Source organism: Thamnophis elegans, chromosome 1 (assembly GCF_009769535.1).
Source record: "Thamnophis elegans isolate rThaEle1 chromosome 1, rThaEle1.pri, whole genome shotgun sequence".
In the NCBI taxonomy this organism is placed as follows: domain Eukaryota; kingdom Metazoa; phylum Chordata; class Lepidosauria; order Squamata; family Colubridae; genus Thamnophis; species Thamnophis elegans.
Genome location: NC_045541.1, coordinates 83,757,779 through 83,785,582, shown reverse-complemented (window position 1 = coordinate 83,785,582; position 27,804 = coordinate 83,757,779). Strand labels below are relative to the sequence as shown.

Here is a 27,804-nt window from a genome sequence, read left to right as displayed (position 1 = left end):
TTTAATGGGTTCCATCCTGCTCTGGGTTCCCCACGCCCGCTGGCAGAACCAGGTCTTCAGTGTCTTCTGGAAGAATATTAGAGTGACGGTTATTCTAATCTCTGGGGGACTGATGCTCCAGAGAGAGGAGCCACCATGGAGGAGGCCCATCTTCTGGGTCCCACCAGGTATATCTCCCTCGGGGATGGGACCTGCAACATTCCCTGCCTCCCCCTCTGATGAATTGGGTAGATGTGACCAACAAGAGACAGTTCCTCAGATAACCTGGTCCCAAGCCATGAAGGGCTTTAAAGATGGCATCCAGCACCTTGAATTGCACCCAGAAGCAAATCAGCAACCAATGCAGCTCCCCCAGAAGAGGTGATACATGTGCACACCGGGGTCTGCACAAAACCATATGGGCCACTGCTTTTTGCACCAACTGGAGCCTCCAGATGGTCTTCAAGGGCAGCCCCATGAACAGCATGTTGTAATAGTCAAGACGGGAAGTAACTAGGGCATGAGTGACTGTGAGTAGGGACTGTTGGTCCAGGAAAGGGCATAATTGGTGCACAACAGACAGCTGTGCAAAGGCCCTCCTGGCCACAACCATTATTAAATTATTACTTAATCAATATAACTTGGAGAGGGAGGATATATATTTTATTTTTATAGAAAAGAACAAATTAGAAATTTTAAACCCAAACCATATAATGCCCAACTGTATACAAATACATACATACATACATACATACATACATACATACATAGAATAACAGTTATTAATTCTCTCACTGAATTATACTTCAAGTTTTTATATGTTGGTTAACATGCATCACCAAAAGGCAATATATTTAGCAGTTATTAACAACAGACATATATTTTAAGCACAAATTTAGAAGTACACTTTTAATTTCTGAGCCAACTTATGTACACACGAGTTAATCAAATTTATATTTGTGTTGCTAATTTTAAATGTCATAACCTCTTTTGAAAAAAGCAAACATTGATCTGCTTCACACATTCCACGAAGCCATGGTTATTATTCTCAAGCATCATTCATTGGATTCATAAGATTCAGATAAGGTAAGATATCAAACATAGTTCATATATCACAATGGCTATGATTACAAGATACATCATGTTGAAACCAAATATGGCTTGGTACAATGTGTGGGCACAATCACAATCTAGGAGAAGACGATCCAGACAGATTTACTAAATGTGAGCACAGTAATGACTACAGGTGGAAGATGATCTGCCATACAAAGAATTTATGAGAATAATTATGACAGTCACTTTTAAATCAACCAAATCTAATGTTCTCAAATACTTATCAATTTCCTTGTTTGTGTGGCTGTCAGAAAACACAAAATAGGAGGACTGTGTTCTGTTTCACCCCCCGGTAAATTAATTTTGCTCCATGGTACACAAATTGTACAAGTCAATCTTAACAATATTTCTACATTAAAGTTTTTTAAATCAATCAGTCAATACCTCAATAATTTATTAGACAAACAGGAGGCGTCTCATCAAAGCTGATGAATAATCCAGCAAGAACAGGAACTAGGGAGTAGATTGATCAAATTCTATACCGTCGAGTTTAACAGATTACTGAAAGGAAATTTATTAAATGAAGTTTGACTCTACTTATATGGTCTAAACGTGCCCTTCAAGCTTCCCCAGCTTGTTATTTAGACCCATACAGACCCAAACACCTAATCAATATGTTGTCTAAAAGGATACATTTCTCATAGGGTTGCATATAAGTAAAGTGTCAGGGATAGAAGAAACAGGAAGAAAGGAGCAATTATCCTACTGCGAATGGCAAGTTCTAAACAGATTCATGATTTCCAGTGGTGGGATTCCAAAGTTTGTACTACTGTTTCTGTGGGCATGGCTTGGTGGGGCGTGGCATGGATTGGTGGGTGTGGCTCTGTGGGTGTGGCAGGGGAAGGATACTGAAAAATCTCCATTTCCCACCACCACCACCACCCACTCTAGGGGAAGGTTACTGCAAAATCCCCATTTCCTCCCAATCAGCTGGGACTCGGGAGACAGAGAATAGATAGGATGGGGCCAGTCAGAGGTGGTATTTACTGGTTCACTGAACTACTCAAAATTTCTGCTACCAGTTCTCCAGAACTGGTCAGAACATGCTGAATACCACCTCTGATGATTTCATCAGATTGCTAGGTCACTTTGTTTTAAGAAGGTGATACTGAAGTAATATTTTATAGGATTACGTCAAAGCATGTCTTGCAATACTCAATGCAAGAAATATTTTAAAGGATATAGGAAGAATATGGAGGCATGATAGGAAAAGTTGGACAATCAAGCATTACAAGTAGTCCTTGAATTACAACAGTTCATTTAGCGACCATTCAAAGCTACAATGGCACTGAAAAAGAAAACCCATTTTCACAGTTATGATTATTGCACCATCCCCATGATCTTGTGATCAAAATTTAGAAGCTTGGCAACTGATTCATATTTATGGCCATTGCTATGTCCCAAGGTTACGTGGTCCCCTTTTATGATCTTCTGACACGCAAAGGTGATGGAGAAGCCAGATTCACTTAACATCTGGGTTACTAGCTTACCCAATGCATTGATTCAGTTAACAGAAATTTTGGGCTGAGCTGTGGTTGTAACTTGAGGAGTACCTGTATTTCTTCTGCCACTACTTGTTTTCATCCAATGTCTATTTTTAGTGCCACCTGAGTAATAAATAAGGACCTTTATAACCACTTCCTTTTTTATTGTTACTCCCTGGGTTTTTTTAAGACTATCTTCATAAAATTCTACCGTTTTTGCTGAGGCAGCTACAATAATTCCTATAAAGCATTAGCACTCTGATCCAACTGGAATATTTCCTTTTTTCCAAACCAGAATTTAAAAATAAAGATGTGCAAAGTCCGAAAATATTCTGAGCTGAAATAATGTTTCAAAGGTTCCAAGCTATAAGCACTTAGAACAAAGCAGCAGAACTCCGAATGTTCCAAGAATTTTTTGTACTGTTGTTTGTTGGTATGTAATTGGTTGGCCTTTTTTCAAACTTTTTTTCTGACAGCAGGAACAGTCCAGACCTCAGTATTGTTCACAGGGTGGGAGGGGTGGTGGTGAGAACGTGTAGAGAACTTGGAGGAAAGCAGCACTTAAGCACGAAGCCGTAGAAGAAGACAGCTATTTACCCATGGAAGCTTTCTAGCCTGTTCGTGAGTAATCACTCTTTTGTTTAGCTTTGTTTTATTTCTTTGCTATGAAGAAAATAGACTTCAAGAGGGTAGACAATGTGCAATGGATTTGTGCTTATTTTGTCGGCAAATAAAGCAAATGTGTATAGGGAGGGCATATTGTGATTAGCATGCAATTGATGCAAATGCAAAGATCACCAGTACAATGTTGGTTTAGTTAATTTGCTGAGCTTGGATATGAGTGTGCATATTACTCTTCTGCATATTACTCTGCTGAAGCTAAGCAGAAGTAGTCTTTTTTGGAGATTTAGCAGGTATGCATTCTATGAATCCCCTTGTATTTACTGCCATATAATAATTTTATTCCTGCAGTTAAAAGAAATCAGCAGCTACTCCACGTATAAGAAAAAAAATTAAGCAAAGGGAATATGATTTATTTTTGCCAACAGCAACAAAAATGTGTAATTGTATGTTTAAAAATCATGAACTTTAAGGAAAAAAATGATAAGAATAAAATCATAGGAGAAAAATGTATTTGCCTTCCTGGCATATTTATTTTCTGACTTAGATGCTACTTCAAAGGAATGGTGGTTGATTTTTGCCTTGTCCATTTGCTGGGTCAATTCCTCAGAATGTATTTTAAAAGCTAACTAATCTATCTTATGTAACTAAGAAAAAGTGGTTCTGAGACCAGATTCTTATTTAAACAAACTTATTATTCAGAGGATGAGGCCAAGCTTATTTTCTCATTGTTTTCTATGAAAATTTATATTTTAGTGCATTCATAAATATTTTAAAAAATAAACCTTTAGCCAGTTTTTATCCAAGTTGATTGGCCAGTAGCAATCAGCATGGTCTACCACCAATCTGTTTGTGAAATTGTGGAATGAGAAACAAGGGAACAATGGGTTCTGAATATAATTAAAAACTTCACACAAACAAAAAGCTTTTAGTTATTTATCTTTACTTTACTTTACTTTATTTCTCTACAGAGAAATTATTATGTCATAGTGTATAATTATTCTTCATCTATTTGTATACTTACAAAAACCAGCCATTTGTTGATTTTCACTGGAAGACAGGGAAGAGAGGGAGGGAGGGAGGGGGGGAGGGAGGGAAGGAAGGAAGGAAGGAAGGAAGGAAGGAAGGAAGGAAGGAAGGCAGATTTGAATTCAGGCTCTGAACTGAAAAGGTAGACTCTGAATCTGAGATAAAAAACACTCCTTTCCAGATCACCAAGTTTAGATCCAAACAGAATCATGTGCATATGCTATTATTATACTCTATTATTGTTCTTGCTTGGCAAACTAACCTTTCTGCAATAAATGCTCCAAACTCTTTAATTCCAATTAATTCCAGGTTACTTATTTCCCTGTCTTAGCAATAGCAATAGTACTTAGTGCTTTACAACCGTCTCTAAGCAGTTTACAGAGTTAGTACATTGCCCTCAATAATCTGGGTCCTCATTTTACTGATCTCAGAAGGATGGAAGACTGAGTCAACCTTGAGAATCGAACTGGGCAGAGTCAGCCTACAATACTGCATTATATCCACTGAGCCATCATGGTTATTTAATTATTTACATTGTTCTCAAGTAAACGAAAACAAAGGATATAATTTGTAAATCTACTACAAAGGATATAATTTGTAAATCTATCTTAAAATGTACCTTTAAAAATATTTTTGCTCCAATTTTTTTCAGGAACAGGAGCATCAAAACTTATGACTTCTGAAGATTTTGCCTTCTCCAATTGTTAAGATTCTTCCCATTGTAAATCTACAAGAATTGTGATTATTCAAGCTGAAGCTACTCCAGGCCTAATATAGAAATTGTTGCCTGTTGCTGAATCTATCAAATGAACAATCTCCGTAGGCATTTCTTAAATGAAGAGTGAGAGCAAAAATAATTTCTAAATTCACCTCCCATTTGTTAAATTCATCATAGAAGGAACAGTTGGGGATACTAAAGGGGAAATATTTTGGCTTCCAGATATTCAAAACGCACAAAGTATTCAGTAAAAAAAAACATTTCCTAAAAGTTTAAAAACAATTTTCATTTATACAATTGATTTAATGATACATGTAAGTTAAACATACAGGGTATTTGATATATTATGTTACGGTGATCTTATATTGTAAGCCAGATAAGTGCTCCTATTGAGAATACTGGAAATTAAGGCATTTTTTTTCATATTCCTTATTGTTATTAAATCTTGCATCACTGCATTAGGTGGCATCAACTAATAAATCAGTCCCAAATGTAACTATTCACATGAATGATTTACTCATGTTAGCAGTGTAGAATCTCAGCAACAATTTCAGCAAGGACAAGCCAAACCATAAACTGTCCAACAGCTCCATTCCTGGAAGCTATGGAACTTCTGCAAGATTTTCTGGGAATGCAGATGTTGGAGACAGTTTGTGACTTGTCCTTGCTATGACCAGAAGTCATGTTGTTCTTAATATTAATAACCTCATCTGTTTAGAAACTGGAACTTGATAATTATTTCTTACCTGTAAATGATGCTATATATGATTTAAACATTAAAAATTAAAATGGATGTAGAGTGATTTAGATATTACATGAGCTGTTAATTTCATGACAGAAGAAGATAAAATATTTAATTAATTAATTGAAATATCTCAATTATTATAATTGGTATGAAAAGATTATTCACGTAAGTCATAATTTTTACAAACTAGCAGTGATTTCTACTAATTCATAGAAGACTATTCCTTCTGCTTTTTTTTAAGATATGTGTTAACCCTAAAGCCATTTTGGAACATCTTCAGGGCTGCCACAGCGAGGCTGGATAGAGCTGTGGGAATGGGAGTGGGGAATAGAGATAGCTGGGGACTTGTAGCCAAAATAAAATTCTTTCTCCTGGGAACAAAGGATGTTCCCATCAGGTGCTGACTAAAACCAGCTGAAATTGGGACTGTGACCTAGTTGGGCCATGTGATGACATGTTGACCAGGGGGGGCAGAATTTTGATTTCTAATTTGGGTGGGGAAAACTTCAGGACTTCAGAATCGGGTTTTCACCAGATGTGTCAATATGATATGCCTAATAAATTTTGGACTTTGAGGAGAGCCTTGCCCTCAGCATTTTGATTGCATTGGGTCTGTTATTTGAAACCCTGGCATTATGTTTGATTTAATTCAAATAAAACTGATGATTTACAAGTAGAGGTAGTTGTAGGTTGTGATGAAGTAGGCCATCACATGACCAGACCTATTTTAAGACTATTATAGTGGCAATTGTTACGAAAACACCACAATCATTAAGCAAACCCAGTGTTTGCTATGAGACTGTTTCTGCTAAAAACTGGAAATAAACACCAATTTCTGGCAAACAAAAGTTTTAAATCACTGACATATGATCACAGGGCACTTTAAACATGATTGTGTGAGGGACAAGTCAAAACTTTAAAACCAGGTCATAAGTAGCTTTGGGGGGATCCATCATAGATTTGAATGGCTAAATAAATATAATTAATAAATATAATACATTCTATGCTCTATAATACTACTCAGTAGCACAGTTCTCATTTAAGAATTAGGGATTAGAAAGAAAAATAAACTTTACTCTTTGATATACAGTAAATCCACCATATTTTCACTTTACAAATCAGTACATGAATTTTGCAGTTTTCTAAAACTATATACCAAAATCCAAATACCAGGAATGATATTTACAAGAATACATCTATAACATTACGGTTAAAAATACCAAAAAAAAGTACTATACAACAAAATAAACGATGTATTGAAAGATCTACACAGATACAAAATGTATATAAAACAAAATGAATATGAAATATGTACAAATTTTAAATGTGTTGTACTTCTAAAAATGATGTAAAATGTATGGAAGAAATGATGAAAGTGACATGTTTTTTACATCTCTAGCAGCACTATTTCTCACTTTCAATCTTCCCTGCATATCATTTCACATAAAAGCAAATCTTTATCAAGATAATATAAAGCAGTGGTAGTCAACCTGGTCTCTACTAGTGGGTGTTCCAGCTTTCATGGTGGGCGGTAGGGGTTTGCTGTAACTCTGCTTTATAAATTTTATAAAGTAAAGTTACTTCCCTACTTTATAAATCACCATTACTGTGGAACCGGTGGGCGGTTAGAAAATTTTACTACTAACAGTGATACAAAAGTGGGCGGTAGGTATAAAAAGGTTGCCTATCCCTGATATAAAGGATAGGTATACTGAACAAAATCACCCCATGGTGTAGCTATAAATGGGCATATTTATTGATCCATAGGAACAATTACTCCTGAAGTATACCTCCTCTATGCCTTTCCATCATTATCTCCCTACAAGCTTTTGGTATGCTTTCCACCATGTTTCTATTGCCACCATACTTTTATTTCTTAATATAAAATGTGGAAGAAATTATTAAATACGTAAGGAAAAAGCTTATTATTTAAGTTAACCACTCATCAAAAAGCCACAGATGGAATTCTATAATGTTTTCACTGTCTATAATTTAAGAATTAGTACTTCATTCTCAAGAGATGTTTGGGAATCTTTTCTTCCATAGACACATTCATATCCAAAGAACACAATTGTATGGACTTCACACCTTACACTGATCCCACAGCAGTAGTGACCAAAATATACATGTCTTTTTTCTGACCACTGTGAAAATTTTACACACAATATCAAAGTGTTAATTCCTGGAAGCATAATTTTTCTTAAAAAAAATAACTGCCCATCAAATATGAACTGGTAGGAAAAGTGAGAACATTGAACACAATATTGAACTGTGGACACAAAGCTTCTTGACCTAGTTAAGGCATACAAGCTAAAAAAAATATTAAGAATGCTCAAAAGGGTTTGATCAAATGAATACCATGCACAGCCTGCCATTGAACCAAGATCTAGATGCACCATGATAGAACACATTTAATATCTAACTATATTATAAGCTATAATGCTTTTCCATGCTGTATACAATACTTATTGAGATCATTTTCTTTTAAAGATCAGATTTGCACTAAATAGTTAGCCCTTGCTTATATGAAATTACTTAGCCTACTGGAGGCCATAAACTCAGTAATTATTTTCAGCTAAGTCTCTCAAAGGTGATTCAAAAAATCTGATAATGGTGTAACTTGTATCTCTTTCAGCTTCTTGAAAATGCTAGCGTTGATGTGAAGCTTAATTTTTCCATAGAAACAGAAAATCTTGAAGGAAGAATCAAGCAGCCACAGGCCTTGTCTCCTTTTGCATTTGCTTGCAGTTACTTTATAAGTGATTGATCTCCTTAACTGTATAAGGCACCTGGATTCAGAGGCACCTTTTTTTCTCTCATTACATAGTATGAGCAACTTTGGAAGTTAGTTTATGCCTTAGGGAAGCACAGCAGAATTGGTAATCCTTTTTGGAATTACTCCACAACTATGGAGAAGGATACATTTTACTGAAATACCATTATGTCTGCATCTTCTTGGAAAGTCTGCACAGTAGCAAAAGGCCAGAAATCTTTATTAAAAAGATGATGTGTCATCCTTGCAAAAGATTCCCTCACTATCCAAGACAGCACCAAATTTTGCTCCTACACCATCCCAAACGTAGTATAGTATGAGGCCAGGCAGAAAATGGCAATCCATCAGAAAGTAACTGCTGCCTAGCTGACACCACTTGATGTCACCTGATCAGAGAGATAGATGAGAGATTACATTGAGGGATGATGTAAGGACCAAGATATTTAGCTGCCTCAGGTTATATACTAAATCAATTCAGAGGCCCTGAGCCAGAACAGAATGTTGGTTCCAACTTTGGTGTTCAGATATTGCACAATAAAAGCATACAGGTAGGCGACAGGCAAACTTGTAGCAAGGAGAGGCATCCTTAAATACAATGCTTGGCAGGTGGCTAGGCAATTGGAGGTAATTACCTGAAGATGCTCACCTAACATGTAAACCTGTGCTTGCAAGATAGTAGTTACTATCTAAACCAACAAAACCGACCCCATCATTATTGTATCCTCAAGAAAAGCAAGAAAAAATAAGCAAGAAGTAAGAAATGAGATTCATTGTAAAAAAAAAAAAACCTTTAAATCTCTAATAAGAATTAAGTCCTATTAAATTCAACTAGACTTCCAATAAATGGGCATATGATTGCACTCAATTTCATAAATTTGGGAGCCTTTGAAGTAAGCAGCCCTGTAATGAAGTCAATTCCTCTAAAAAGAAATAGGTAAAAGAGAGAACAGAGAGGGAAGAGTAAAGCCTACATTTTAAAGAAGGAGAAGAAGGGGGAAAGTATATCCAGCATATGGTCTCTGTCAGCAATACACTTGTGGCTACGCTTTTTTAAAATACAGTATATAGATCATTATTTTTCTCTGGAAAAGCACAATAAATCAAATTATTTGACACTGTAATTCTTGGCAAGTTTTTCAGCAAAATTTCAGTCTGCCCACCATACCACTAAGATAATGTCTGTTACTTTATGTCTTTATTGATACCATAGAAATGCTGTGACCACACACTTATAAAATAGAAACCTTACATATTTAGAGGATAAAAGACGGTTTTTCCACTTGCAATTTACTATTACCAATATATAAAATCAATGCTTGGATATGGAAAGTAAAAACTGAAGTTAACATTTCTTTAAAATGAACAATATGTCTGTGTATAGTGGATATATATAATATGTCAAAGGAATACTTATAGAATTGATTATGTTATCCATATACGTAATGAAACAGTATAACAATTACCTCAGAAGTCAAAATCCTCTTCATCATAAACACATACTTTACTGTAGAATCTAAATAGCTGTGAGTGCATTTTGAAATATTCCTCATTTTGTATCACATTAATGGGCTTATAACAAAAAATTAGACTACTGCTAATAAGAATTTTCAGCTAGCATGAACTGTTCTACAGTCTGTCCTGAGAGGGATGGTGTCCTATAACGTCAGGATTTAAAGAATATGGCAATCAACTCTTTCCTACCCTATGATTCTATGGAAGCTTTTCTACTTCAAAGCTTTTCTTACTGCTTCTTCTCCATTTCCCAAACATATACAACAACAAGGAACTTTTATCATTGTTATCTACATGCTGTGGAATGGAATCATAATCAGTTTAAACTTCGAATGAGAAATTCTCAAACAGTAGCAATTTAGAGAGAGAGAGATGCTGCATTTTTCCAATGTTAATATTGTATACTGATACATGAGCACAGCTGAAAATGCTTCAGAAATTAGATTTTAAAGATCATGCCAAACATTTTCCTAAAGTTGGAGAGCATGCTAACATGCTTCTGCTAACATGAAGAAAAGATACCACTGTTAAAACAATAAAATATCTGGCTGTACAAAAATCAACTAACTGTGTCAATTAACCAACAGCTACCGTGTTTCCTCGAAAATAAAACAGAGTCTTATTTTCTTTTGACCCCCGAAATAAGCACTTGGCCTTATTTTCAGGGAGGTCTTATTATTTTTGAGGTGCAGGAGGCAGCGAGTGTGGTCACCTCATGGCTGCTGCTGAGTTGCAATATTTTCGGGGAGGACTTATTTTGGGGAGAAGGCTTATTTCAGCACATGTGCTCAAAAGCCCGATTGGGCTTACTATACGGGGAGGTCTTATTTTCAGGGAAACAGGATATTATGTTAAAAGTTAAATCAGAAAACAGCAATATCTATACTTAACAAAGATATTTATTTTTTAAGGCAATCTAATCATAGCCTTATTGGGAAAAACTTATATATTTTTATCCAAGAAAAAGAACTGTTAAGCTTGCTGCTTTCTTGTTCATTATATTCAAGCATTCAACTTAGGCATGGTTTAGTACAGACAAAATTATTGCACTCTAATTCTGCTGAAAGGAGGAACCGTTTTAGATAAGCTGTAAATTGATGTGTTCTCCAAATTCAAAATAACACTTCATGAATCTGGCTTGTTTTCTTTCATCTTACCCAAGATTAACCGCAAACCATTAAAAAAAAATAAGGTGAATCTGGCAGAGATGAGAATCATTTATAAATAGACACTAATATAATTTAGTATAATAGTCAAACTAATCCACAGTACAATCTCAAAAAGATTGTAGATAAGGAAAGCTGCCCTAAACGATGACTCAAAATGTACCACCCCTTCGGGACATACCATCCTATGCTGAGTTGAGATAACACTGTTCCAGTCTGAGTCTGGTTGGATTGTAGTGACTAGAGCTGGGAGCTCTTCAGAGTGAGGTTTGTTGTGCAATATGGTGTGCAGAGGCAGATGGGAAGTGACAAGTTCTTCATTGTTGTCGTCTTCCTGCTCCTGTGATGCTAAGTCCTGGATTGTTGTTCCCTCTCCATCAGATGCAAATGGAGAGGTGGCCTGCTTGGAAGACATTCTTCTACAAAATAAGCAAAGGAAATACACAGACGCTTTTTATTAAATAGAAAGATAAGATTGTAAACTTAACAAAATGCATTCTGAGGCTGAAAAATATGCAAATTGTAACCTGCTTATCATGGTGAAAAGTGACCGACTAAGAGCTTGTTGAGGCAATGTTATCACAATAAAACATATGTTTTACGGCAAATTTGTTGTTGAGAGAGGTTGAAGTCAGGTTAAGGCATAGAAATAGCTTCTTTCTATCCTATGTAGCACCAGACTTCCCATCTGGAACAAATTAACAATTCATGGAGAAGCCTTTAAAGTTAGCAACCTTTGGGGTTCCAACTGGCCACTTCAGGTCCCTGGACCTCCATGGCCATTTGTGCTGACACCACACGCATGGCCATTTCCTTTTGCAGGTAAGGGAAACAGAAAACTTGGAATTCAGAAATGAGAATGCCGACCTTATATAAATCTTCGTAATGACCCAAAGGTGCTTTTTCAAGAGGCAACTGGACTTTCTGGTTTTTCTTTGAAGATGAAGAATCTTCTTCAGCTCTGACTGGATGATGGGGAAATGGAAGGATTTATCTTGTCCTGATGGGTTTGTTAGAACAAATATAGGAAAACAAATCCATCATGACAAGATTCAGCATTCCATCTTCATTTAAAAGACAAAGGCCATTTTTTTGAAGACAGCAAAGTCCACATTTTGGACAGAGAAGACCACTGGTTTGAAAGAGGGGTCAAAGAGGCCATCTATGTCAAAACTGAACAGCCCTCTCTCAACAGAGGGAGAGGGATACCACATCATCTCTCTCCAGTTTACAACACAGTCCTTTCAGCAATTCCAAGGTGGGTCCAAATCCTTTTGCACTACTCAAGTGACAGATACAGATAAATCTCCAAGTGGCTTCAACAACACTCTAAAAGAATGCAAATGACCAGCTGTTGCAAGGAATATATATCCTTCCATTTTTCACCATCCAGTCAGGACTGAAGAAGCTTCTTGGATGAGAAGTAAAATGTCTTTGAAGGGGAAAAAAAGTCCAGTTGTCTCTTGACAAAGGACCTTTGGGACAACCATGAGCTGGATGACTGAGAATTTCCATAGACAGTCATCATCAGAGTTTTAAAGAAGTCAGGGTTTCTATTTATGCATAGATTAAAGCCTGTAGAGACTTCTGCCAGTCAGCATTAAATAGCACACACAAGATCCTATCATTCACATTGCTATTTAAGATTATTTCCTTCCTAAAGAGAAAATATATGAATCAGCTACTGAACAGTCAGACAGATGTTTGCTGCAACTGTAGTAAGCTATTCCAGCCAATTTTCTGAATGCTTACTTTCATTGTGGTACTTTTCTTCAAGGGTCTGAAAATCACTTTTTTTAAAAGTTCTATCCATCAGAATATCAACAGTGGTTTCCAGCTCCTGGAAGAAGAGAGAAAGCAATCCCAACAGATTTCCAAATTTGATTAAGACAGCTACAAAAATTCTTGCCATTGGTTTTATGCTGATTTTGGAAAAATAAAATATTTGTGAGTTTTGCTCTTCAAATGATGGCTCAATCATCATAGTAAACTCTGTTCATTAAAACTTCTTTTTTCTAAGGAAAATATTTCCCAACCTGCCCCCAATCCAGAGGGTAGGGCCATTATAGTGTGATTCTGTTAACAAAGTCCTGGAATATTAATGCAGAAAAGTGATATAATGCTATATAATAGCATTATTATGAATAATGTATAGCTTGAGTGCTGTGTCACAGTTATACAGGGTATCAATTTGTTACTATTATATATTTCATATAACATACAATTTGGAATACAATTAAATAAAAAGAAATATTAAAAATATTTCTATAATATCTGTTAATATCTTCACTATATATTTAACTTTTTGGTCATAACCTTTAAATTTTTCCACCAGAATAGAATCAATTTAATGCTAATAAAATTTATTAGCATTTACTGAAAAATTATTTCAGTAAAAATTAAAATGTTGTATAGATTCTAAATTTTCTAAAATCTCAAGATATATTGTTTTTTCTAAAACTGTTTCAACAACTCTAGAATGAGGTCTCCACCTTAATTACTCTTTAATAATAATTGATTTCATACAATTTCCTTTAAAATGCGCAAATCAGTTAACAAGGGAAACCACATGAGCATTTTCCAAATTAGCAAATCATTAACTCAGTAGTACTGTTTCTATAGACAAATAATTACTGATTAAGGAGCCTGGAAATCTGAGAGTAACAGTTAAATTTACAAATCTGACACATGCTTTCATGAATATTACAGTGAAAGAAATATCAAGTGTAAAAAATAATAATAATTAAGTTAATTCCAATTTAAACAGTAGGTTTTAATGTAGCAGACCAACTTTCACATAGGATTTAACAGCTACTATTAAATTTCTCACTATTAATGAGAAGACTCGGATTTAGTATCTTACATGAAAAAATAATAATAAAGAATCATGTAATATTATTTATTTTTAAATGAAAGTATTATAGATTTCCTTAATAAGTTTTATAAATATATAAAAATATCAATGTAGAGCAAAAGAAAAAAAACCTTAAAAATTATTATAATGATGTTTAGGCTGATATCTCTGCCATGAGAATTAGTTACATAGAAGTATCATCTAAGATGCTACAACATTAAAAGTGACACTATATAAACAACTAAGAAACTGATTCCTGAATATTCTGTACATATCAAAACCAAAAAACAACTGTTGTCAAGGAAGAGCATGATCTAATTGTAATACACGTATTGCATACAGATAAGTCATAACAAATATTTAGAATCAGGGTGCAAGACATAATACTTTATTTCAAAGACAATAAACAGACTATACCCATGCCTTATTCTGCACATTAAAATTGTGAATATATCATCACAGATTTAACACAAAGGTGCCTTTAAAACAGTTCTTTGGAATATGATTCTATTCACTTGAGTCTTTGCAGGCATCTTCCAATTACAAACAGGACCAACATCTTCCAGAAGGAATACATTTTGGCTGCATTTTTCAGTTTAAATTAATCATGACACAAACCCAGAAATGAAAATGTCTCATAAGAATAATTCCAACTACAAACTGCACCAATGAATAACAGTGCACAAACCTAATTATATGCAACTGTGCAGCTGCAAAAATAGGTTAAATCTGTCTAAAGCTCTGAGATGATTTTTAAAGGCTGGTTTGTTAGACAGTGTTTTCTTAAGAAAGGCCGGGCCCTCAGTCCTAATCAGCCAATAAATTATTTCCTGCAATTATATTAAATAGAAAATTATCTTCAAATTGGGAATGTTAATTGAAAATCAAAATTCAGAGTGAAGTTTAGAAATTACATGCTGAATATAATTAGCCTGGAAAGACTTCACCTGTTTCATAAACAGGCTTCGGGTAATTCCTCAAGTGACCATTCCGGGGGATGGGGAAAACGTTATTCTCTCAAAACAACCAATACAGCAGATATATCCAACATCCATCCATCTTTCTTTCCTTCCTTCTGCCATTTTTTAACTTGTTCATAAACAGAATACCCAATGTTCATATCACTGGAGAAGTGTTAAAGACAACATAAATATGGTTTATAGACTGTGAAATTTGCTTTAACAAGAAAAAAAATAATTTTTTTGCAGCTGAGCTTGCTATTACCCAGGTATGTTTATAGAGTATAAGTGCTGTACATTCATACCCTTTCTATTTGAAAACTTGCGAGCAAAGAAGCACTAGATCCTGAACTATTTTAGTTTCTTTATTCATAACCTTCAACCTCAATTCAAATCTTTTTGCTCCAACCAGCAAAAACTGCCCCATTCCCCAAAAGGGAATCATTTGAAGGACTGTGTTCTCCCAATCTCCCAGTCACATCTACTTGACCTATCAGAGCAGAGAGGCAAGCAATGCTATGGATCCTTTCTCCTTGAGAGGTTAGACCAAGAAGAAGGGCCTTGGCTGGCAGGGTGCCAAAGGAAGCAGCAATCCCATTTCCTTTCGCTGCCCCCCCTTGGCCTCCCTGTTGGATTTGGATTGGAACTACAATGCTGGCCCTCGAAGAAATCCAGTTTGACACCCCTGTTCTAGAGGCAAGCCATTCCATTGTTCTCATTCTCAGGAAATTTCTTCTTAGGTCCAGGACATGAGGAATTGAGGAATACATAAAAAAAACCCACCAATTGACACTATTCCACTTGCTGCACTCTCAGCAGAAACTTTTCTCCTCCTCCATATCTCAAAGGTGCTTTTTTAAAAGGCAACTGGACTATGTTTTTTCCTTGAAGAAGAAGATGTTTGCTTCTTATCCAAGAAGCATCATCAGTTCTTACTGATGAATCTTCTTGGATGAGAAATGCCTTTGGAAAAAGCATTTTGAGACAACCATGACCAGAATGACTGAAAATCTCTACAAACTCTCCTTCGTGATGTTTAAAAACACACAGAAACGGAATGTAAGGGACTGCGAAGAGATTCACAGTACTCTATAGAGATGAGTTATGCTATTTGTTTAGCTAAGCACAGCCACGAAAGCACAATCCTAAATACACTCATTTGGAACTAAGTCCTACTGAGCGCAGTGGGGCTTACCTCCAGGGTGTATGTTGGAGGGCAGTCTGCACTGCAATTACAAAAGAGGGGTATCCTCGGAGGAATGGCATTATGTAATAATTATGTTTTGTGCCATATTGAAAATCACACCCTAGCCTATTTATTCCCATAATATATGTATTCCCTTTGCCATTTGATGGCTGCAATGTATAAAGTAATAAAACACTACAGAAAAGATTTACAGAAATTCCATTTTTAAGTATGATTAGGAAAGGACTACAATTGGTAGAACATGTTAAAAAGCATGAATACACTTTAACAATCAACATGTTCCCATGAGATTTCATGACATTCTAAGACGTATTTCAGTTTTATTTATTTTTTTAACCAAACACTCATGTTCTAAGATTACTTTGACTTTATGCTACTGCTTGGTTTACCTACTAATTCTTTGTGTGTAACAAAGTTATAATGACAGCCAGATCACTACTTTCCAGAAGTTTTGTTTTTGTTTGTTCAAAAAAAAAAATAGGAAAAAAAATCTCTGCCACTTATAACCCCTGAAAACAGAGATTTATAATGGAAGTGCTGACACAACCTAACTAAGGCAGTCTAAATGGTACTGCTATAATGCACAAAATCAAGTTCTATTATTCTAAACTCTTCTCACTTGTGGGGTTTTCTTTCTTTAGTGTGCTCCCAGACAAACTGCTGAAGCATGAAAAATTTAAATGCAATCAAATCGATCCAATTCCACTTTCTTTGAACAAGTGTCTATAGTGGTACAGTCATAAAAGGAGAAGCATCCAATTTGTTTGATACCCCTTTTTTTAAAAAATCATTTCATCATATTGCATAGCAGACATATATGAGGAAATCATGGTGACTGCATTAAGTAGCTTTTGAACAATGCACATTCAAGGATATAGAAGAAAGATTGAAAGATATAAAGATGCTACAGTATTAGAGTACATAAACATATGCCATGGTACTTTGAGTTCCCATCATCATCATCCTATCAAAGATACACTATATTTCCAAAAGTATTCGCTCACCTGCCTTTACTCGCATATGAACTTACTGTAAGTGACATTCCATTCCTAATCCATAGAGTTCAATATGACGTCAGTCCACCCTTTGCAGCTATAACAGCTTCAACTCTTCTGGGAAGGCTGGGAAGTTTAGGAGTGTGTTAATGGGAATATTTCACCATTCTTCCAGAAGTGCATTTGTGAGGTCACACACTGATGTTGGATGAATTTATGTGGCCTATCACTTTGTGGCTGAGTTGCTGTTGTTCCCAAACACTTCCATGTTCTTATAATACCGCTGACAGTTGACTGGGATATTTAGGAGCAAGGAAATTTCATGACTGGATTTGTTGCACAGGGGCATCCTATCACAGTTCCACGCTGGAATTCACTGAGCTCCTGAGAGCGACCCATTCTTTCACAAATGTTTGTAAAAACAGTCTGCATGCCGAGGTACTTGATTTTATACACCTGTGGCCATGGAAGTGATTGGAACACCCGATTCTGATTATTTGGATGGGTGAGCGATTACTTTTGGCAATATAGTGTATTTTTGAGTTTGTGAACCTATTGTCACTAAACAATGTAAATATTTAGATGTTCCCAAAATTAATCAATACAAGCTTTTTACAAGTAGACTATTTCTGATAAAAGCTGCTGACCTAAACTTCTGTAAAGTAGTTTGCATACTGATCCTTTTGCGAAAAGCATATGCTAATAGAAAGTTTTTTCCTAAGTCTTGTGATTTCAAGGTGTAGAATTCCAAGATGACATCTGACACTATTAGAAGACAAAGTGATTAAGTCACTCAGATCCACTTATCTGCTAGAACCAAACAGATGTTTAGTTTTAAATAAGATAAAGTAAAATTCATAATGCAAGTAATAGGTGCGTAACAGTACATTTCTGTAAACAACTGCTGCTTCTTTTGAAACATCTGCAATACACAGATGGAACATCTTTTCGGTTCAAAACTGGGATTTTAAAGGTGCAGTCTACTGTTTCCCCCATCAAAGACTAGATGCTACAATAATTCAACCCATTTCTATAAATTCAAATACCCAAAACCTGTGCATATTTTTTGTCATGCAATGTATCTTGGAGAATTGCTCAACATTTCATATTTCTTCAGTTGTGATTCAGTTTGCTCTTCCTTCTGGTTATCTAGTTTCAGTTCAAATCTCAGGTTTTAATCTTTTCATTATTGCTTCTCATTGACATTCTAACCAAGAACATTAGCCCTTTTTCAATCTATAGGATTCTTTCTTGAAAGAACAGAATTTGAATACTGATATTACTATCAACCACCTTTTCTTCTAAAATATTTTACAATATCTTGTGTTTTATATGTTTTGTGCAATCTTGCACATATCTATTCCATTAATGGGGCAGGGCCACAAGTGAAACAACAAAATGTTAAAAAGTTATGATATTTATGTAGCTACTTATCAAGCACCTCTATATTATATTATAAAGTAATCAAAATATCTTTACAATCCACAAGGCATGTCACATCTTTTGAGCACCCCTAATGTTTGGAAATGGAAAATTGAAAAATTTGACATGCCCTAATAGGTATTGTGAATTGTATTGCTGCAGAACTTTACTAAATGTAGTAAATCTTGAATCTAAATCTGACTTCAGCCTCCATCATGCTACACTACAATTCTTGCTCATTTTGCTCTCCTTTCTCTTTTAATAAAAGGACCAAACCCATCTCTATTCTTCACTGTGTTGTTTTGCTACTTGCCCCACAAAAGGTTGTTTATGATATCCACCATTTAAAAATGTGTTTTGAGCACCTGCAGACTTAATAATAACAGTAGTCTACACTTCTGCTCTATGTAGATACTCTGGTTTCTTTTCAGATCGTATAAATCGCTCTATGTAGACCACAGGTATTACCAATGGGTATAGTTTCATTCCTTTCAATGTATCAGGACTCATTATTCTCCACAAACATCTTCACAAAGAGTCACAGAAATGATTTACTACACCTGCATCATAGAAGAATAACAATTTCCAGAAAACATGACTTAATTAGAATGGGGAAAATGGAACCTTAATCTCAGTGCCAGATTATTTGGAATCATTTCCCTGCCAAATAAATTCGGTAACATTAATTCAGACACATAATTAATTGCTGAAGTAATGGTGTAATCCATCTGATATTTAAGAACAGTTACTTCCTAAAATTATAATGTATAATATCCAATTACAAGGGACATGCATGACAGGAATTAGATAGTACAGGAGTAATCAACAGTGAGATTTGCATTGTGACACAATTCCTGAATGGAAAAACTATAGTACGAATGTGTTGCGCAGCTGTTTGTACAATGCCCACTGGCATCTCCATATTGAACTGTGTTTCTTTAAAAAAAACAAAATTACACGATAAAATGCTTATATATTTACTGAGGTCTATAAGAATTAGGCATCATAAAAAGGACTACCAATAACCATTAATTAAAACTTTCATTTTAATTTTTCTGGCAAAAGATACATAAAAACATAATAGTAAAACAATATTATACATATTATAGAATTCAGATCCTAACTGCTAATTATATGTTTTAGTAATTTATTTGAGGATTTACCTCTCCACCATTCAGCCTATTTTATAAATTTAAAATAAAAAATAAAAAATAAAAAATTGCTGCCTCTAATGGCAGCAAAAAAACAGTAGGGGCAGGCAATGAATGATGAGAAACACCAAATAAACTCCTCAGCTAAATTAACACATGGATACTATGTTTTTAAAAAATTAAAATGATATAATTAAAACAAATGTGGGATAAATATTCTATATTAGTATCTGGCAGAAATTATTTAATAAATATTGCACATCAACTTTTAAATAATGTCTTGAATTTGTATCAAAATAACATATATGATCATTCACATATTGAGTCATGGTGAAGTGATTAGAATGCAGCATTGAAGACTAACTGCCAACTACCAGCAGTTCGATCCTGACCAGCTCATGGTTGATTCAGTCTCCAATCCTTCCGAGGATTAGGATCAAGGTTGTTGGGGGCAATAGGGCGACACTGTAAACCAGTTAGAGAGGGCTGTAAATCATGGCTCCTGTAATCATGAGAGTGATCACAATGACTGCTGGCAGAATTAATAAACAACAAAATATCTGAAGGGTAATTGGATTGTATGGTAAAATAGCAAAATCATCTGGCCCATATAATTCCATTGCTTGCTTCTATAAACAATATCCTCCTAACCACTATTGAATTGGTGTGATGCTACAGAAGATTCCCAATCTTTATAACAATTGTGAATGAAGACTAAAGGTTATAACATTAACAAGACTAGTGGGGGAGAATAGAATGGCATCTTGATAATGAAAAATATCCAGCGAATTTGGAGATCGATCATATATTTAGTAAGAAAGGCGGGCTGGGTAGGCAGTGAGCATGTGCAATATTGAAGCCTACATAGGCAAAGAGTCTGAAAACTGAAGATATGGGAGAATCAGACCATTATGGATAGAAAGAGGTGATGAAGTCAATCTTTGCTAACTTCCTAGTGCAAATCTACTATATTGCTGATCCAAGCTCAGAAGACACGATAGGCTCAAGTTGAGAACTGCTTTCAGAACTAAGCTGCCTTGCTATATTTATTATGAGATAATGTGTTCCTCTCTTATTGCTATCAGTAGCACTCATCAAAAGTGTCAGTGCTGGGTCAAGGCATTTTCTTGTCTCAAATGGAGACCAAATGGCGCTCACAATCTTTACTAATGTTGACACTTTGCAAAGTATTTCTGCACCATTCAGACACTGCTACGGAGGCCTTCATGTAATTTTTCTCCATTCTCCACTCTAGCTAAAGAAGACCATTTATTGAATTACAAGATAGAGGCACTCCCGAGCATCAAATAGGGAGGAAATTATTTTGGTTAATAGCAGCTGACAAAGGAAGCAGGCTAAAACATGTATGTGTATGCATATTCATTCATTCATTCATTCTCTCTCTCTCTCTCTCTCTCTCTCTCTCTCTCTCTCTCTCTCTCTGTCCCTCCCTCCCTCCCTTCACAAATGAAGAAAATGGGAAAATTCAGAGACCAGAATGTAAAGCACAATGTATTGTAGACCAAAAATTCCAAGAGCAACTAAGATCTCTTGAACATTAATCTCTACAGTTTATATCTAGCAGATAATATCACTGTTGCTTTATTTATATAGCTTAAGCTTGTTCTTCGGCCTGCAGCTCATATGTTTTGGAATGCTTTGACTCATGAATTGTTTTTGCTGATAATGTTACATCGTGTAAACTACCTCTGTTTAACATTAGCCTCTCTGTGATGCCTGCCATGAAAGTTGTATGATTCTGCCATGTGTTCTCTATGTATCTGATTTCTCATCTCATGACAAGAAAAAAGAAAAGAAAATTACAGTCTTGGGCAAGAATTTTTATAAATAGGCACAATAGGATTGGCAGAAGTGACAGATTTATCCATAGGTTTTGCTTCTATGTGTTGCTTTGGCCCAATTAATAAAACATAAAGTAAAAAAATAAACATAACCAATTATCAATAAAGAGAGAGGTCGCAGTCAAACATTTTACAGCAATTATGTTCATTACAAATTATTAGTTGTCTCTGTTGTTCTACAAAACTGATTTGGAGAATCCAAATATCTTTGGATAATTACATTTTAGTAGTGTAACTTCAAAAAAGAATTATTTTTTTTAACAGAACATAAAAGGATCTTATAATGATGAGAAGCTATGAAAGACATTTGAAATTCATCTTTGTTCTAAACTGGTAAACATGACAATCGCTCATATGTTGTCTCTGATTCTGGGACCAGCAAAAAACATATTGCATCATACAAAGATTCCTCCTAAGTGGTCAAAACAATGTGGTGTAGCAGCACTTTTTTCCTAACAAAGCAATTTTCTTCAGCAGAAACTTGATACTGATTTCCAAACCTGAACTTCACATTTCAGCAAAACATTTTCTTGAAGATAAGTGAATAAAGTATCAATTTCACGCTCACCTATATAATCATTTCATAGTAAACCACCAAATTAGTACCTTGCTTTAGAATGAAACAATAGTTGCTGCAATGTAGTTGTAGGTTATTGCTTTAATTTAAACCCTATCGTGCCAGTCTAAAACATTTCTAGTGGGCACAATATTTCTGATTCAGCAAAGGTTACACAAGCATTGAAAGCAGTTAAGTATAGGTGCCAAACCACATTGCCAGGAGCTCTCAGTACTGCGAGGTAGTGTTACCTGAGACCTTCTGAATATAAAATTACTTGTTTCTGCAACTGATGACAATCAAATTGTCACCTTCCATTGTAATAATACAGAACTGGTGATCAACAAGGTGCAAACATAATTACCAAAAAGCAACAAAGAAAAAAAAGTCTCAAGAATAAATAAATAAATCAGCCTTTCTACTGATTTGAAAAGGGAGGGGGTTGCCTTGTACTAAGGGTGCTGGAGTTGAATTGCCATAGTAATGGTGTTCTTGTAATATACAGACAATAAACTCCTGCTGTATGTCTGCCCTAATTATTATTATTATTTAATAATTACTTACTAGTGAATAATTATTAAATAGATACATCCCATAGTTAATGCCATAGAAAACAATTGCCTTTGCAGTAGTTCCACTCACGTTGGAAGAAAAAGGTAGAAAGGCTCTCTTTATTGATTTGTTGTTCTTCCCCCACAGTTGCCATGTGTCCTAAAATGCTTCTTGGGAAGACAGCATGGGGACTTCGGGACAGCAGGGAGGGAAGCCCAGAGGAAAGACAAATTAGAAAAGCTGCTTTCTCCTATGAGCAGCTTCCAACAAATCCCTGTGTCTTTGGAAATGGCCAATCTCTGATTGGTGTTGAACTATAGCTGTTGAGATTATGACGTAGAATCAGGCTGATCCTAGCGTGCTCTTTGACTGAGTACAACTTCCACAACCATGCAACACTGCAGAAAGCCAAGGCAACACGATCTCATTCTTCAGAACTTATTTCCATATCTTGTTCCAACACCTCTCAGCAACATTCAATATTCCAAATGGGGATTAGATTGAATGCTGCGGTAACCATTCTCTTTGGTGATCTAATCCTTTCCTGTTAGAAGTTTGCCCACCTTCCCTTTTCACTGCTAAATATATCAAGCAGAGATACACAAAGTACTCAGTAATTAATATTGTTCTCCTTTGCTAAAACAGATTTGAGTAAGGCTGCTAAATATCAACTTTTAAGGCCTATACCATATACTGTAAATCATAAAGATGAGTGTTAGAAAATACAGCATAGAATAATAAAGTTGGAAGGGACCTTGGAGATCTTCTAGTCCAACCCTCTGCTTGAGAAGGAGACCTTATATCATTTCAGACAAATGGTTGTCTAGTCTCTTTTTGAAAGCTTTCAATGTCAGAGCACCCACAACCTGGCAAGCTTTTCCATTGGTTGATTGCTCTCACCATTAGGAAATTTCTCCACAGTTCTACATTGCTTCTCTGCTTCATTAGTTTCCAACCACTGTTTCTTGTCTAGCCTACTGGACTCCCCTCTGCCTGCCTCCTCTGATCTCCCAAAGTTCTTTCCCCAGAGTGTGATAGCTTTCTATTGTATTCTCCTCTGTCTTGCCTCCTCCGTTCTCCCAAAGTTCTTTCCCCAACATGTGATAGCTCTGTCCTGGATTCCTCTCTGTCATGCCTCCTCCGTTCTCCCAAAGTTCTTTCCCCAGAGTGTGACAGATTTCTACTGGATTACCCTCTGTCTTGCCTCCTCTGATCTCCCAAAGTTCTTTCACCAGCATGTGATAGCTTTCTACTGGATTCCTCTCTGTCCTGCCTTCTCCGATCTCTCTAATTTAGGCCCTTAATCCTCCAGCTGTCTATTTTTGGGAGGTTTTCCCTTTCATAGGAGTCCCAAAAAATTTGCCACATGGCTTGGGGATGGTGGTCATGTGACTTAGTATGCATGAGTGATGTCAAGTTGGCCATACCTCTCTGGTCACATGACCGCCAAGCCACGCCCACAAAATTTGAAACCCACCACTGTTATAGCTGGTTTTTCTAAGTGTAAAACCTTACTTTTATCTATGTTGAATTTCACTTTGTTAGATAGGACCAAGTGTTCAAATCTGTCAAGATCTTTTTGGATCTTGAGCTTCAGGCAGGCAGGCAGGCAGTTAGGCAGGCAGGCAGATATCTTTAGGGTGATACTTAATATATTAGAAAGATTAAGCTACTAGAATTACCCTAGAATGATTAGTTATCCGCCTTTAAGTTGGGATCAACTCTTAGCAACCACATAAATAAATTTATGTGGATCTGGTTCTTTATATTTTTATATTAAAAGTCCTTTTATATTTGGCTAACTAATTGAACCATATACTATGTTTATTAAACTGCACTTTAAGAAAAATATCTTAAGTATTAGGATCTCTATGAAATATGTAAATATCAGACCATACATTATACCACAAAAATTGCAAGAAAAAGTTAATTCAATGAAAAGGTGCTCACCCTTATTAATGCACATTTGTGAATCTCAGTCTCTTGACTATATAAAAAGCAAGAGAATGCAAGAGAATAAAAATTAGGCTTTAATGTACAGTTTTCATTTCTGAAACTTATGCCTACATAATTTTTCAATATGTAGATGTAATGCTTATTCATTTAATTTTCCATTAATTCAAATTAACAAGCTCTGCATGCTAGCATTTAATCTTAGTCCTTTCTTATTTTAAAAAAACTGAAACATTTCTTCATCATGCCTGATGTGGTATATAAGAGCTGAGAATAAAATTACTCTCTATTGTGGTTTTCATTTCTGACCTGATTTTTCCTATGTCTTAAGAATACAACATATGATCTGTATTTGAAAAAACTTTAGTTTCCTCAATGCTGTCAGTTTTTCACTTTGTGCTCTCTGTTGTAATACTTTTTCCACTTCTGTTTATGGGTAATAATTTGTTACAGGAAAATAACACTACATAAAATGTTCATTGTCGATTACTTTGGTGGTCAAATTCTTATGATTTATAAACCATCTATCCATGTGCAAAAGATGTCTGCAATGAAGAAGAATGGAACTTTACTGCCTTTTGTTGTATCTGTATCACAGATACAAAGGACTTTTAGCATCATCATTTAAGGTGTTGTGTGTCTATTCTGTTTGTCTTTCTTTACTGGAAGTTTGTAATGAAAGAAAAAGAGAGTGAAAAAAATGGAAGGAAACTCCCATAAGATTCAATTGAGGAGAATCAATTGAATAGAATAGTTCAACCTGGAAGTATTTTCTTTACCTACATTTTTATTGCTGCATGTCTCTGTACAGCTGTTAATAGAGCAACTTATCCTAACCTGGTACCTTGAAATAAGTTAAATCAAAAAATAATACCAAAGTAGTCCTCAAAATCAATTTCTAATGTGTTATTGATCCACCCCTTGCAATGTTTATTTAGCAGCACTGAAAAAGCATATTAGATCAGTCTTTCTAGCCATCTATTTATTTGAATACATTAGCCACTCAATTCCAATGGACCTCATGTTAAGATTTTCTAGAATCTTTGAAAAGATCCAAGAAATGTACATAAGAGTTCCATTGTGGAGAAGACATCATGAAGGATGACAGTGTGAAAAATATTGAATTAAGATAAGATAAGAGAATTATGACCAGATGCCACTGAAGATGAGTATAAAGAAAATCATGGAATTGTGTTGGTCTACAGAACTGAGAAGCCTCCAACCTTGACTCTCTGTATAACCAAAGTCATGGTTTATACAGAAGCAGATATATATAACCCATCATATAGTTGTTAAACACAAGGGATCTGGATGGTGATTATTTTCTCATCTTGCATATTCAAACTCAAAAATTCCATGTCTCCTAACAGGCAAATCTAATCAAGTGATAAAGTTGAACTGGTCAGATCCATATTATTAAAATATTAAAAATGCTACATTCCTCAGTTTATATATTGTTGTTTTATACAGGCTTTAAATAAAATGTATTAGAGTTTATTTACTTGCTATTATTTCATATATTTTTGTAACTGATGTAGAATTGAAAAAGATAAATAATAATGTCAAACTATATGTACTGTAACACTGACTCCTAAATGCATCCGGAGTTCTTTAGAATAGATCTGTTAGATCTAATTTGAATAAAGAAGCCACATAGAGAAAAGTTCTTAATGGATATTCCCTGAACAGAAGAGACGGGAGTGTCTCTCCATCATAAGAGTTGTTAAATATGTTACTGCTTAGGCACAAAGGCTGAGTTATTTTAATGGACAAAATTGGAAATTACCATGAACAAATATAAGTCATAAGCTCAATTTCTATGAATGAGTGGTATGGGTGTGGGCATAGATGGATATAGATGTATAGATACACACACACATATATCTATATATCTATATATCTATATATCTATATATCTATATCTGTATCTGTATCTGTATCTGTATCTGTATCTGTATCTGTATATCTATATCTATATCTATATCTATACCTATACCTATACCTATACCTATACACATCTATCTATCATCTGTCTGTCTGTCTGTCTGTCTGTCTGTGTGTTTATGTGTTCCAGCATGAATACTCCAAACTCTATATATACTTTCCAATTTTTTCAAATTCTGCCATTTTTGGAAAGAGGGAATAACCCCTTTTACTCATGTGAAGATGCACTGAATGAAGAGTATTCATTAATTTATTTTCATATTAAAGGTTCTGATCAGATTGGGAAAATAATAACTGATCTGCAGAGAGACTTTGTTAGCAGGGAACATGATTTGTGTCTATTTCTCTTGGGCACCATATATATTTTTCAAGAAGGTCCTGATTCTGGTGTTGTAGCCTATCAGAATAGAGCTTTTCAAGTCTAACACAAGTGTGGCAGTTCAAATCCACTTATATTTTATAAGGCTACTTTTTGTCCTTCAAAGTGATCACTTATTTTATTATGTGTGTTTTAATTTATGATGTATAGTTTTATGTTTGGAAGAATCATAGTCAAAATAAGCCATAGGCTTATACAGCCCCTTATGTTGTGGTGAGGGAAAACATTAGTGGATTATTTATTTAATTAATTTTTAAAAATTCCTGGACTTGCTTTGGGCTCAGAAATCACATTTCCTCATTACATGGATAATCTTTAAAGTAGGGTTATTTAAACCATGTATCTGTTTAAATCTTATAAAATAATCAATTTCCTTTTTTCCATCTATTAAAATTGTGCTTTTTTTATATTCATTAAAAAAAAACCTTCTCCTGTGCAGTTCTGAAAAGCATTTATAAGGAAGGAATTACAGTTTCTACATGAATTTGCATCATAGTTATCATGACACTTCTTCATTCTATTACAGCATATTTGTTAGTTAGCTATTTAATGCATTTCTTAGATGCCTTTTTTCAACCTACTACCAAAGCCAGAAGCTGACGCTAAAGAATATCTGTTGGCATTTTAACAACATATTTCCTGCAAACTATCTGTACATGTGCAGATTATAATCTATATCAGTTGAAACAAACCTCCATCATTAAATTAAATGCAACACGAAACACATATTCAGTAATCAAATGCTATGGGTACAAATTTGCTATAAAAAAGAATTTGTGTTAAATAGTACTTTTTTTTAAAAAAAGAAGAAATTAATAGATAAACTGATA

General features: G+C 35.1%; 1 protein-coding gene across 11 annotated transcripts in view; it reads right to left on the bottom strand.

Annotated features, from left to right (window-relative positions):
* Positions 1-27,804, bottom strand: part of SOX6 (SRY-box transcription factor 6) — a 469,113-nt gene that overhangs the window by 263,203 nt on the left and 178,106 nt on the right. For all 11 annotated transcript variants that reach the window (XM_032222712.1, XM_032222721.1, XM_032222668.1 and 8 more), the window contains one exon: positions 11,322-11,559. In XM_032222712.1, the coding sequence (XP_032078603.1) occupies positions 11,322-11,555 (234 nt within the window). In that variant the 5' untranslated portion in view covers positions 11,556-11,559. The remainder of the gene's footprint in view (positions 1-11,321; positions 11,560-27,804) is intronic.